The sequence below is a fragment of the Antrostomus carolinensis genome, unplaced genomic scaffold (genome assembly GCF_000700745.2).
Source record: "Antrostomus carolinensis isolate BGI_N321 unplaced genomic scaffold, ASM70074v2 scaffold9322, whole genome shotgun sequence".
Classification (NCBI taxonomy): Eukaryota; Metazoa; Chordata; class Aves; order Caprimulgiformes; family Caprimulgidae; genus Antrostomus; species Antrostomus carolinensis.
Genome location: NW_010301562.1, coordinates 1 through 14,699, shown reverse-complemented (window position 1 = coordinate 14,699; position 14,699 = coordinate 1). Strand labels below are relative to the sequence as shown.

Sequence of the window (14,699 nt, the reverse complement as noted above, 5' to 3'; positions counted from 1 at the left end):
GGTGCTACCACCAGTACTAGGCATTCCCTGGGCAAAGCAGGTTTCTCTGAACCCTGTTCCCCTCTAGGTGTTGGGCTTGAAAGCTCCTCCCTCCCCCTCCTAAAAACAACACTCACAAGCTTTAATTTTTTGCTATGACCAGTTGGCACTTACTTCAGCAGAGCTGCTTTCCAGCTGTGCTTGCACAGCCCTTTCTGAAGGTGGATGGTAACACACCCAGGCAAAGAAACCCTAAACAGGTCACACAGGGGTACCCACCTGCCCTTACCCTTTAGTTCCAGCTTTTCACCAGGAAACACTGAAACACAGCAGTGACAACCTTGCAGCAAGCACAATGTGCTCCTGGAAACACAGATCCATTTACACACAGCACACACACCTACCAACCATGGCGACATCAGACCGGTGTGTAATTAAACACTGTGGTGCTTCTGCCAGGTCCAGCTCTTTGCTTGCCTTAAACCGTTCCTTTTCTGTCCAAACATAAGCAAAAAGGCATCATTTGAACAATGAAAAGCCCAGTTTTTCCTCCTCAAAGAAGAATTTAGGTATGGTAATTCCTCTTGTTTATGTAGAGATGCTCGGTGCCTAGGATTGCTTCTGGAGAGCTCAGAACATATGCATTACAGGCCATTGCTCCTCTCATCCCTTGTTTTCTTCCAGGTTACTATGCTAGTAGTTGAGGGATATTTTTTTTGATTATGCAAAGCATAACAAAGCAAATCAACATCACAGGGATGAAAATCCACATCCTCAGCTGCTGAGAACTTCCTGCAGGAGGCAAAATGGGAAGGAAGCAGCTCAGGTTATCCTCACCCAGCAGCTGGAAGGCGATGCTGGTTCTCCTGTTGCTCACAATTATAAGGATGCATGTGGTTACACCAGAGCAGGACTTTGACAGGCACTAAGCAAACCTGTGTCCAGGGGATGGCTGCTCCCCATGTGCAGTGCTGATGGTGAATTATCTTTGCACTCCTGCAGAGCAACAATTTTGCATTGCTGCACCCAAATGTAGGCAAAGACAGATGCCAAAAGTTCATCTGTGCAGTGTGTTTCAAGTGACTGTGCTTTGATGAAGCCAACCAGAAGTGGGTACACACCAGAAACAAACCAAATATTTGGGATGGTGAACACAGGCTGAACTAGGTAGTGCAGCAGCACACAGCTTGTGTCATCAGTTGCAACTACAGGGCAAAGCTTTGAGGATGACAAATACCTCATCTCTGAATGAGATCAAGAAATGTTACTCTATGTGCAAAGAAACATCCTTTTGCCACCCATTAGGTTCTTGGGATGACTTGGGGTCATCCATTCACAGCAAGCTGGTGATGCAAATTCCAGTTTGACTGGAACAGCTGGAGCTAAGGACCAGGAAAGAGCCCCCTTCCCACCATCACTGCTTCAGGCAGATACAAGGCAGACCCCCCGGCAGAGTGAGCCCTTCTGGTGTGGCCCCAAAATGGCAAGATGCATCAGGAAACCAAGTGAGTGGCTTCATTCTGACATGAGCCTGAAAAACCTGTTTGTGTGAAGCCCATGGAAGCAGCAGACAAGTTCAATTCATTTGCAGTTCCCCTCACCAGGGCTGTATTTTAATAAGAAACATTCTGGGGCAGGACTAACACTGATTTCAGATCAGCACTTCATCTTGGAAATGCAGCAGCAGCTTCTAGAAAGAAAGGAGAGGAAGAAATCAAGGCACCTTAGCTAGAGGTTGACTGAAGAAAAGGAGAGGCAAGCTTCATTGTTGCATTTGTTTCTATGGCACAAAACATCCACACAGGTTGAGCAGGATACAATGCATCTTTGAACTGTGGGGCTCATGCTGAGCATGCCCTCAGTTCAAGCATTAAATGAGGGTCATTAGTTTGCGTATTTAAATCATTCTCATGTAAATATAACACTCTAGCCTCAGCCCAGCTTGTTTGCACAGGTAAGATTAGAGTCTGTTACTTGCCAAATCACAGGAACTTCTCTCCGTGTATCTGAAAGATTGGGGTATTCCAGGGCATTTGCTTCTTATCACCTGGTTTTAGTGGAAAATTTAATCCCATTAACTACACAGTTTGAATTACTGAATCCTGGCATGGTCAAATTTCTACACCCAGGACACTGCCTTGGTACCAGACAAGTTCAGAATCACTCAAAAATGCAGTTTCCTCCAGGCTTTCTTCTGACAGCACCGCGAGCTGTAGCACACAACCATCGGTATCCATCAAGACACAACTGACCACTCAAGAATAGTTGACTTCTAGACCCAAAACAGCCAAAGCAGACTGAGACCATAACAGAACAGCAAGACTTTCCTCCATGCTTATTGCTCAGTGGAGGATAAGCACTTGCACAGGGAACATGCACAGGTACTGCATTAGTGCTAAGAGCAGCTAAGAATAGCCTCTGTTCTCCATGACTTCATGCTCTGTAAGGTTAGGTAAGGGGTTAGACACAGATTACAGAGTAGTAATTCTAGATATAAATTCAGGATTGTGTAAATTGGAGCACCACTTCGCTGCAGCCTTCCACACAGCAATAAGCAACTGTAGGAAAAATCAAAGGCAAAGATGCTGCTCCTCACTCCAAGTTGATTTACTCTCACAATCCCACAGGGCACACTCTTGAGGTCAGCCACATGCATGAAACAAGCACCTCCAGGTTCACAGAACAGCTTCAACTGATAGACATTAGTCTCTTCAGATATTTGCATTAGCCTTGCAAATCAGCACACCTCAAACCTGAAACACAAGGACTGGCCATTATCCGGAAGGCTGACCATCCCAACCCACTTTGGCAGTAAGAACAAAGCCAGTATGTTTGGAAAGCATTTTCAAACTTTATTTACAACTGTCACAGTGACAAAAATGTAGTTTGAAAAAAATGCTAGCTTCTCCCTGAGGCTCAAAAAGAATTACAGAAATATAGAATGTATATCATACAATAGGAGGAGTTTTACTGGAGTGCTTTGTTCTTTAGATACGTTCAACAACAAATAGAAATATACACAATACTTCCAAAAAAAGGATGCAGACAGAAATACACAAGTCTTTAGGGCAGACAGCAGGTCTGAAGTCCAAGGATTGCCATCTCATTGCTGCCCACAAGGTAATATCTTTGATATACAGCTTTGACTTGGTGGTACTGACGGTAGAGACCAATAGAGAGTAACACTTAGAAATAAGACAACTGGCTGGTATGCAGGTGTACAAGCTCATTCCAGTAAGACAGCGAGACTAGAACAAGTGTTACAGATACAAGAGCTGAATCCATCGCTAGAGAAAATGATATCACCACATCATGTCCATTTGGTGATCAACTGTCCACCAAGACAGGCAGGAAGCATGTATAACCAGGTCTGCGCCACTGGACCAGAGACCAGTCGCAGTGTAGGAACACTGAATTTCTCCTGCTTTGTGCTAACTTGTCTCTAAACTCCTATCTGTCTGAAACAGTTATGCAGAGCTGATAAGTTATTGCCATTATGTTTAAACACAAGCAAGACAAGACTAAAACAATCCTGCCAATATGTTAAAAGCAGTTCCCAACCCCCACCAGCATTTAACTACTCATGAGGTATTAAAAATACAAATACACACATGTCCAAGTAGATTTTAAAAATGGAACCAGTTCTAAGCAAAGGGGGGTGGCATTGGGATTATTATGAAAGTTTGGTTAAGGCCTTGACATTTCTTTTTCTCTTCCATGACCCCAGATTTGGTTTAGGTGGTAACTGTTCTCATCCTATCCCAAGACCAACTGGCTCCCAAGCTGGTCCCCAAAGCTGCAAGATCATCACTTTCCAGGAAAGCAGCAGGTTACCCTGTCTGGCAGCAGACTGGCCTCCTCCCCAAACAGAGACAGATGACTTCTCCCTGGAGCAGGATATGGTGAAGAGGACACAACCACAGACTTCACAAGCCAGTCTGCCCTTCCTTGAACACCCATGAATGTGTCACCCTTGCTATGAAACAGAATTACATAATGTCTCAGGATGCCTGGGCTTACCCTCTCCCAAGCCCCCCTCTCCCAATGGTGATCCACACAAGATCTGGTGTTTCGTCTTTGGATTACCTGCAGGTCTGGCAGTACACCCCACCACAGGTGCCCCTACTAGCCTGTCCTGAAATGCCAGGACTCCAAGAAGGCCCTGCAGTCCAAAGCTGGAGAAGATCCCCCTCTCCAGCTCTCAGGAACCCATTGACCAGCAAGTTGGAGACACAAAACCCTACAGCCTCAAGGACACCAAGGTAAGGAGGCATAATCCCCAGCCTCTGGCTTTGGGTGCTGTACAAGATGAGACCAACCACAGCAGCCTCAGCAAATAGGAGAGAAAAATCCAAAGTGTTCAAACCTATGTGAGCTCTTGCTGCAGACAGAAGCACCTTTACATCCGATGCACATTACCTCACACTAACCACCTGCAAGATAAACTAGGGCCTCACAGTAGAGATGACAAGCAGCAGCCTAACATTATCCTGCAAATACAGCTGTTCAGAAGAGTCTAAAGGCAAACAGAAGGGGGAAAAACAGCTTTGGGAAAAGTGGCTGGAAAACAGGCTCAATAGCGAGAGCAAGAAACCAACTACTCCTATGGATGCTCACGTTACCCCAGGAGATGCGGACCCTGGGAGAGCTACCAGCCCCTCATCAGTAAAGCATTTAGCCATGCTTCGCTACAGACACCCTTCCACCCCCGAGACACAAAATGGAAGCTGTAAGAAAGGCAAATCTGAGAGATGACAGCTCTGTTCTCACACTTTTAGCCAGAGGCAGCTCCTAGCCGAACACTGCTGCATCTGACTTTCTTCCCCCTCCCCAAGCTCCCCCCTCCAGAAATCCTTTGCATGGTCACCCTCTGCCATGTGCTTGGAATTTCACTGCTGCCTCCGCCTCGGAAAAATATAGATAGTGATCTCGAGAACAGCAAACATTTCTCTGCGCTACTTCCTTCCTTCCTCAGGAGGTCTGGTGACACCGAGGGCTTCAGTTCTCAATACAGAGAATACAAAAAAACTAAGATCTTGCAGGTGCAAAATTGAACTTGTCTTTTTTTTCAAAAAAGACTTTCAAAGAAGTGTGGCTCTTCCTTCAGAAGGGTGCGGTCCCTTGCCTTTCCTCAGATGCCATTTATTGCTCCTTGTTGTCCTTCGTTGCGTCTTCACAGTTTTCTTCCTCCTCTTCCTCCTCCTCCTCTTCCTCCTCCTGCACGAGGAACTCTTCGGGTGGCCATCTCAGCTCACCACTCTCCACATCATCCTCCGTCGGCTCCACCACAATTGAGGGCAGGCGGTCCTTCAGCTTACAGTAACGGTCAAAGTCTGAGGGATCAGGGAAGATCTGAAAGAACCAAGAAACAGTTGGTGAGAGGGGCTGAGTTCAAGCAGTCTTAGCCAAAACCCAGCTCTCAAAACACTTGGGTCTTCAGGGCAGACTAGTCTGGAAACAAAGTAAACCACCGAGTGATGGGAAGATTCTTGAACTCATAAATAAGCATCTCTAATCTCTGAGTATAGGAAATAAGCACTGCCCAAGAGGCTTCCAAAGCACCCGCTTGCTTGGACAGCACTCGGCAAACAGGCATCTGCCCTTTTGGGTATTTATCCAAACACCTCACCCCCTCACCCCCGCCACCACCACTTTTGCATTAAAGCTCATGAGTTTGCACACTGAGGCTATCTCGATCAGAGAATCTGAGATCTCATTTCCTGCTGCTGGTCAAGCTGCACACAAGAACAGGCTTGTGCCCCAGGCTCTGCTGCTGGAAGGGAGAGGAGGCACATGGCAACCCAGTGCTAGAGCAGTCCAGACCCTTGCAGCAAGGGCCTGCATCTGGTATCACACCAGGGCCACAGCACCAGACTAAAAGAGAAGTTCAGCTGCCTTTGAGAGATAATTTTGGTGGTGTTCTGCATGCTACAGCTACCAGACATCAGCAGTGAAACGCAGCAGGAAGATGCTCATTTTGTGGAAGGGTTGGAGACTCCATACCTGTGGCATAGCCAGCAATCACATACCCTGATGCAAGGAACATGAGGACCCCCTTATGTCCAGCCCCCCATGGTGCACAGAACAGTACTTTTCCTCTTCCCTCTCACCCACAACTTGCCACATGGATGCACATGCTCCTGCACTGCAGCAGCACTGGGGTCCAACCTCACCAGCAGTGCCACTGGGATGCACACTTTGACCCTACTAGGAACCAAGGCAAAAACACAGCTACAGGAAAAACTGTTAGGGCAGTGTTAGTAGGACCTTTGCATGACTAAATTGCAGTGTGAACAGAGAAGGCTGCTGTTACTTATAGGGATGCCCTTCTAGGAGAACAGCTTCAAAGCCCAGCTCATCCAGAAGAGAACTGCTGGGTGACAAGAACCAGTTGCCATATCAGATCCCCTGGTCCGAAACCAGAAGACTGAACAAGTGCCACTTGTTTATTTCAAACAATTTTATCAGAGTGACCATTTCACATTACAGTTGCTTTTAAACACCCCAGAGATGATAATCACAAAATGTATTTTGCTCCCCTCAAGGTGGTAGATGAGGTGAGGAGTCAGGCACTGTACTTTTCTTTGAACACCAGCTGCATTCAAGCAAGCCATGAGAGCATCCTTGCAGGAACAGCACTGCCAAGTCTCAGACAGACACACTGCCTGTGAGTGCCTCAGGCTGAGAGCAAGATCTCATCTGCTTTTATCTTTGTGGTTCCAGTTGCAAAAGCAGGTTCCCCATCCAGGAGGCCTGAGCATTAACCATGAAGCATCATAACAACCATCCAGGTACTCACCACCTTGGGAAGGCCCGGCCCAAACCCCAAAGTGGGACATCATCCTATCATCTTGTTCTTCAGCCTAGCAAGTGCTAACCTCACCATTACCTCCTTGACAATACTCAGTCTTCTATGTTCAGCTACATTTCTCCCTCATATCCAAAGCTTTGTGGCAACCAGATTACCAACCCAAGAAAGCCATCAGGTTGTTACTTAATGCAAAGTCAGGCAACATAACTTTGGGAGGAAATGCTCAGGCAAGCAACACCACAGGGGCTGTTTGCACACATCCATCTGGTCCTGGGGCAATGGTGCAGGAGCCCAGCTCCCACTACAGCACCTGCCACCCATATGCTTTTCAGGTGCACAAGAGCAAGCCAGGTCTTTGAACACAGCCATGTTAACATGGGTCTTGGAGCATGAGCTACTTGCTGTTAGTCACTCCTGGCACAAGTGAGACAGAAACTCTTTCTTAGAGCTTTGTGGCTTCTGCTTGGCCAAAAAAAGGGCAGTTTCAGACACGCAGTGCATTATTGGAAGTACAGTTGGTGGCTCTTAAGCATCAACTCATTATCTAAACTCAGGACAGGAAAAAATACCCTTGACATTACATGGTTTAGAAGGTTGCAATGGAAAAAGAAGTGTGGTTCAGGAGGTTACATAAGCTGATAATGTCATGAAAATAGCCTCCTGTGCAAGAAAAATAGCAGTATAATAATTAAACTAACCTTTGGCTGCTATCATTTTAAGCACATTAGGTCAAATTGGAGCAATTTCTTTGAAAATACCCTGCCAGATTTTTTTTCCAGAAACTAAGTAGTAGTCATTTCCTTACAAACAAATATCCCCAAAATGTGGTGTGCAGCTTTTCGAATAAAAAAAACCCCTAGCACAATCTTATCTCAAACAGCTGCAGGACAGGCTGAACCCAAGAAGGTCAGGATTTTTTCCACTAAGTCATGCTTTTTAATCGTTGAGGCAGCATGAAGTGAGATGTTGCAACTGCACTTTCAAGGGGTGTGGACAGTCAATGGAAAAAATACACAAAGGCAGATTTCCTCACATGTGATGAGCAGGGCAACAGAGCAGGCCAAGCACAGGGACCAAAGGAAAAAGGGTTTTGGATTAAGATGGTCTGCACATCTAGGGAGTACGGGTGGAAAAGTTACCCCAACCAGCCTCCCTACTCACTCCAAAACAAGCTGCATTGCCAGGCTCTTTATAAAAAAGACAAGCAAGCACCAGCTTTCTGCTGTCCCACTCCAGCAGTGCCATGCTGCATTTGTTGGTCCCATAAGCCTGATCTGGTCCCACTCCAGATTTAGACAATGGAAAGAAAAAAAAATAAACATCTCCAAAACTTGCAACAAGGTCCTCACTGGGAACACAGCAGCTCAGCTCTGGCCTGAGAGCTGTGCACCCTTTTGCACAGCAGCCAGGACAGCTTGTCTAGCAAAACCTGCCTACAAGCCTTTCTGCTTGCCTTGCCCTGCTCAGGGCTGTGGGAGGAAGACTTTGCATCTCCCCACCACCCAAAGACTACAGCAGCAATGGGTTAACTTCTCTCCCTCATTTATCAGAGGGATGGACCTTGCACACAGCTGAAGCAGATGCCTGCTTCTGGCAGACCTGGTCACTTGATGGGGGACAAGAGACAACCACCAACTGGTTGTGAGGACTACCTAAAACCAAGTTTAACAGCAATTCAAAGGTACCTCATTCCTCCTCACTTGCATGACACAGCACTAGGGGCTGTGACTGCTTCTGCAGAGCCTCCCACCCTTCTGTATCTGAGCCCCAGCTCCTGGCCCATGGAGAGACTCATCCAACACCTTCAGAGCTCAGAGAGAACACATACATTGTTCTTACACTACTTAGCAGTTTCTCACTTGCAGCAAGACTGGTTTTCACAGGCCTCTCCAGATTATGTTTTGAGAACTCTCGCCTCATGGACTGATCCAGATCACATACAAATCAACCAAACTCTTGCCTTGCAGCTGGGAAGGGCAGTGAAAAGCAAAACTTTAAATGAAAGCTTGAAATGATTTTAGAAAGATCATGTTTGCCTCTGTTTCAGATGATCCAGCTCTACTATCCTTGAATGAAGTCTTGGCAACAAGAATGGAAAGTTTTCATTGCCCTGGGGAGGCTCAAACCCTCTCTCAGCCTTCACAGGGATAGAGAAACACCAAAAGCAGGAGATGTCAGACAATTAAGAGGATTAGCTCATAGCTACCATAATCCAAGTGACACTTGTAAATTCAGAAACAACTTCCACATGTGTACTCCATACCAACACCCATAGTTAAAATGCTTGTCTCCCTTCCCATGGGCCTGAAAATTATTTCAGTTATATTACAGGCAGACTAAGGTAATGACATCTTTCCAAATTAAGTTACAGTTTTGGGGGGGAAAGTTTTGCTTCATTGCATTAATACTACAGAAGACTGCAAAGTCCGCACTGAGAAGCATAGCACTTCAGTTATAGGATACACCCCTGATGTACATGTATCACATCCTCCCAGTAGTAAAAAGCAAAGTTTTGTGCCTCTTCAGCAATATCAAGCCAATATTCCAATTCCCAAATCAGCATTTAAGTTTAAAATAAAACTTTACTGCTATTGAGAAGCACGGCAAGCTTATTTCAGGAAATATTTCAGTCACCTCTCAGTGTCCTCTTCAGAGGAATTTTCCAGCTATAAGCAGCAGTGCTAATAGAGACATTTACTCACAAAGTAGCCATGACTTGAAAGCAAGCTCCATCTAGTATGCACACAGCAGCCTCTGAGTCAGGTTGATGAACTATGACAACTCCCCAGTTACAGACAGATTGCCCTATCTTGGGGGACAGTGGCAGGGAAACTTCATACATCATAATTTTCCATCAGAGTAGCAAGGCATCATAGGGAGGAAAAAAACATGCCCTGATGTTCTGATTAGCTGCTGTCTTAAGTCTGTATTTCAGTGGAACACTTCTGCATAGCATAGCTGCAAACATGATTAGTTTTGGCTCTGTTTATCCCATATCCTGCTTCTGCTTTTATTTAAAGTTCCAGACCTTGGAATACACATTGACTCAGCCTACTCATCTTGTCTAGTAACCACACATCGGATGTGCTGTGTGAACAAGTCATCCTAAACTCACTTGCTATCACCACCTTTTCGCAGCCCAGGCTCAAGACCTTCCACAGCTAGCAAGTGGATTTCCCTGCACAAATCAAGGTTGCACAGACATGAGCACCTGAGAAGCAAACAAGACAATCACAGAGGAAATTCAATTTCCACCCTTTGCCATCAGCCCCTGGGTCAGTAACATGTTGGTCCCCCAGTTCAGTTGGGAGGATGCAGCAGATGCAGCTCAAACTCCTCAGCACTGAGCACCACAGCTCCTTGAGAAAGACAGTGCTCCACTGGTGCTGGTGAAGATGTGTTGCATTCACCAAAAACTATTTCCCCAACAAGACAGATGACCCAAGCTTTCACCACAGACACTGGATGAAGCGTTAAACCTATTTACCTAGTTTCAGTCAGTCTGACATAGTTCACAGCTAGCTGTGGCTGCTATTAACCTAGATAGATCCCAGCATGATACAATCATGGCTTAAAGAGCTCAAGCTCCTCATGACAATCAAACTCCACAGCTGATGACATGAGGCAAGCTCAGCCTCTGCAGGCCAATCTCCTAGAAGAAAGCCGAAGGTCCTGCAGGACCAGTGAGCCAGCCAGCCTGCATCAAAGTAGCACACTGAACTCGGGACACAGCATTTGCTCAAAATAAACACTTTTGGCATCATTCAGTTCTGTTCAGACCCTGCTCCACTTCCAAGAAACAAGGCAGGATTCAGGTCAAGGCACTGTTTTGACAACACCTCCACAAAACGATTGTTTCAGTCTCGTTTTCAGTAGCATCATTTGCGCTGCTGTGAGATGGCATCAGAGGACAAGCTGGCAGAGTACTGATGAGGCTTTTCAGAGAACAGGTATATCTAGGGGCTGGAAAATAGCAAATTGTGCATTAGCTCTGACTGGCAGTAAAAACAGCCCTGCTCAATGGAGATTTGCAGGCAGGAAGCACATGAAGCCCTCCATAGGCACATCTGTTTGTAGCAGGGGCATCTTGAGCCATCAGCTGCATTTCAACGAGTTTTTTGTTTAGTAAGTCTCATGGGAATTATGGGACATCTATTAAAGATCCAGAAATAGCTCTTCACTGCAGGCACAAGACCCAGCATGACATCATCTTTTCAGCTGCATCTTCTGTTTTGTCTATGCCACCCTGCTCCAAGACTCATACCCCAATTTCACCATTCACTTCTGCTCAGGCCCTTTAAATCTGTTGGCTGAACCATCTTCAGGGGGCTCAGAGCAGCTTTACATCACCAATACAGTAATAAGCATTGCTTTACATAGAAAGATTTTGAAATTAGCACATTAGCTTACAAGCAGTTTGTGTGTTAACTGGAAAAAGGCATTTCTATGTTGAGGACGCACATTTTGCAAGTGAAACTGCACACATTACTAAGCCTACACAGGCAACTTGGTTATCACCAATATGACTTCTGCAGTCTGAGTTTTCACATCATTGCTTGAAGAGCAGTGATGGCTAGCCCACCAAAGGCCAGGAAGCTTCACACCTTCAGCAGATGTCTAGACAGACACTCCAGAGCATGAGTAGAGGCAAGGGAGTGGAGGAGGCAGAAGGAAAATGTCAATAGGCCAAGTTCCCTCCGTAATCAGCAAGACAGACAGGAGCCCTGAAGTTCAGTAAACTCCATGGGACAGAAGAATCAGACTGCTGAAGTCTAAGCTCTGTAGGAGTTTATTTGTTTCCTCAAATTACTTCCAAGTAAAGGCAAAACCACTCTGAAACAGAACTGTTGGTAGGACAATTCTGTCTGCAGCAGATACTGATGTGCTTTACGGTTCCAGCAAAGCTGCTGGACCATCTCCTCTGGTCCAGTTTCATGTCTGTATATTGCAGCAGAAGCAGCCCCAAGGCTCACAGCAAGCACCTTATGGACTAACTCCCAGGCAGTCCCTGCTCTATACAACCCAAAGGGGGACATTTTTAACATCATTCTGAGGTCACCCCTGCAGTAAAATAAATATAAGTTCTACTACTAGAACAAGAGAAACTATGGAAACTAAAAGCTTGCCTCTCCCAGTTCTGGCTCCACTTTTTTTTATGCCTCTCTCAGCCAGCCAAGGGCTGTTAGATCATGAATGCCCAACTCTGCAGTTGAGTGGAGGAAGATGTTGCAGCTCAGAACAACAAGCCTCAGTGTAGGAGCAGTCATGCTCCATTAGCCCTGTCTGGTTTTAAGTTACTGCACTACAGCCCAAAGACTAGCATACATTTTCCATGTACCACGCTCCCTCCATCAGTTACGAAGTCTGAGGTAGAACAAAGAGTTCATGGTGTGATTTGCATCAGATTTGACGTTGCTGTTCTAACTTCAACCCTTTAAGGATGCTTTCAACTTACCTTGATGCACACTGTGACATTCTCAGCCTAGCAGCCAGGAGAGAAAGGCTGGAGCCTGCTCCCCAATCCTCTTTACATTAAACTGATTTAAAGGCAGACCTCACTTAGACCATTACGATCTTCCATTTCAACATGGCAATCCTTTCTGCCATCAGTTTGGCTTACAACAAAGCCAAGTACCAGCAGGCAGTTCCCAGCTCTTGCACCCATTCAAGAAAATAAGTCATCTATGACTAGACCACTACAGAGGAGATATCCAGGATGCACAGATATGAGTCGTTAGCATTTATGACTCATACACCTTCAGGTTTAGATGATCCACTCAAAACTGAACAGGCCTGTTCTCCATTTGGCCCAAGCAGACTTACCAAGGTCATTAGCACTTGGGGAAAAACCTTGCTGAAGCAATCGTTGAAACAAGCAGGGCACCTAGATTCTGCCTCTCACTGGAAAATTTGGATAAGTAAATAGAGGCATTTGACCTGACTAGGTTAAGCCTCTTCATATGGTGACCCATAAAGACAACAGAACATCCCACGCAGGCTAGTCCCACTGCTTCAGGTTTAACAACCACTCTCATCACTGTACACTCCCTCTGTAGGAAAGAGAGGCCATATGCTTTCCACTAACTGAAGCACAGCACAGCTATTTCCACACACAGGCAATAAACCAAACAACTTGTGCTATCCAGAACGAGAATTCTGACCAAAAAAAGCAATGCATCCCCTTTTCCTCCCACAGCTTTGGCTTCTGCTGGAGGCCTCAGCTCTGGCCCAAAGTTCAGTTGATTTCATGCTTCAGTGCACTGTTACTGCCTTGTAGCTCATTTTTCAGACGTAAATATGCAAGCATACAATAGCACACCTCATTTGAATGCACACATAGAGCAACTGCCTCTGTGCAGGTTGTGTAACATCTGCAAAGGAAGAACCCTGCATTTGGATCTGCTGGTAAGAGTCAACTAGTGGACAGACCAGATCCAAGTCATCAGCATGCACTCAGTGCCTGTGTTAAATCTCATCAACAAGTCTCCTGGAAGAGGAGGAAAACATGGATCTGGTAGGCTAAGATGCACAACTCGCCCTTTGATTAACTATAAGCTAGGAAACAAAAGGGATATTGAAACTAAAAGATTAAGGCTCAAGCTGGCTCCTGAGACCACCTCTTCACCCCAGTCATTGATCTAGATGTTAATAGCTAATTACACTGTTCACAACTTCCACAGCAAATGCAGTTCATCACCTTCAGGTGACTTTTCAAGGCTTGTTTAGGTTGCCCCTGGCCCCACTGAATCTTATAGAAGACTGTTAACCCATCAGTAAGGAAAACCAAGAAATAGATCAAAAAATTAAAGTGCCATATAAACCCCTCCCTCCTGCTCTAGGCAGATCATTTGCATGTCATGTTACAAAGAGATCTCAAGAGTCCTCTCAGCCCAGTGAGTGGGACAAATCCTTCTTTAACAGACCTCCCCATCTCCCACAGAGCCCCCACGAATGCTGAACAAGTGGGGGCTCAATCACTTCAGGAACAACCAAGCCCTTTGCCAATCTGGTCTGATACCGAGTGATATTTTAGACAATCGGCTCCTGCCAAGCAAGCATTCCAGTCTGTTGACTAGTTCTCACTACAGCAAGACCTGCTGTTAGGTCAGGCTATGGAAAGGTACATTAGACCCGAGTTTGCAGTCCAGCCCAGGCAATTCCATAGGGGATTACAGCATAATCAGCCAGTAAAGCACCTACCTGATATGACAGGCCGTCCTTGCGGGGGCTTAGCCCAATCTCATCCATAGCTGGGGTGTTCATCATCACTTCGGTCATTTCAGCTGATCTCAGATAATCAGAGCTAGAGACAAAAGACAGCATTCAAATGACCTGAGGGGCTCCAGAAGGGCTGAGCAAGATTTAAGTAGCTCGGGAAAATAAAAGCAGGCAGAAGAGGCTGCCGGCAGTCTATTTCTGGTCTCTTCCTTCCTGCTTCCCCTTGGAAGGGGTGGAAAGAGCTTGTAAAGCAGCACTACATCCCCATCCCCTGCTCCCCGGGAGCAACTCCCTGACTTTCTCCTCCAGAGCACCTCGGAAGGCTGGAACAGCACCCGGTCGCTGCCACCCTGCTTCCTCCAGCTCTGCCCTCTAAGGGGGGAAAGGGAAAAAACACTCCAAGTAAGTGCAAGCGCTGGGGGTTTTTTTGCCTGCCTTTTCCAGACTCCCCAATTTTTTTCAGACCCCACTTTTCTTTCTTCAGACCCCCCCCCCTTTTTTTTTGGAAGCTGGTGTGCTTTAGCTCCTGCTGACTGCTTTTACAACCTCAGGGACTTCCACACCAGCGGAGCGCACGGCGCCAATTCCAGCTCTGCTTTTACAGCCCTAATAGCATTTCCAGCTCGAGAAAGTGAATTCCCGCAGTTCCTCTTTTTGCGGATCATCCTCCCGCTACCGCTCACCTCGCACC

The 14,699-nt window shown here is 46.2% G+C and overlaps 1 protein-coding gene across 1 annotated transcript; it reads right to left on the bottom strand.

The window, feature by feature from the left end:
• Window positions 1-5,121: 5,121 nt before the first annotated feature.
• LBH (LBH regulator of Wnt signaling pathway) lies at window positions 5,122-14,113 on the bottom strand. Its single transcript, XM_010163510.1, has 2 exons — window positions 13,991-14,113; window positions 5,122-5,331 (listed from the first exon to the last, which is right to left on the bottom strand). Exons 1-2 carry the CDS (start codon window positions 14,111-14,113, stop codon window positions 5,122-5,124), a joined length of 333 nt encoding a protein of 110 aa, XP_010161812.1.
• Between the last annotated feature and the right edge of the window lie 586 nt (window positions 14,114-14,699).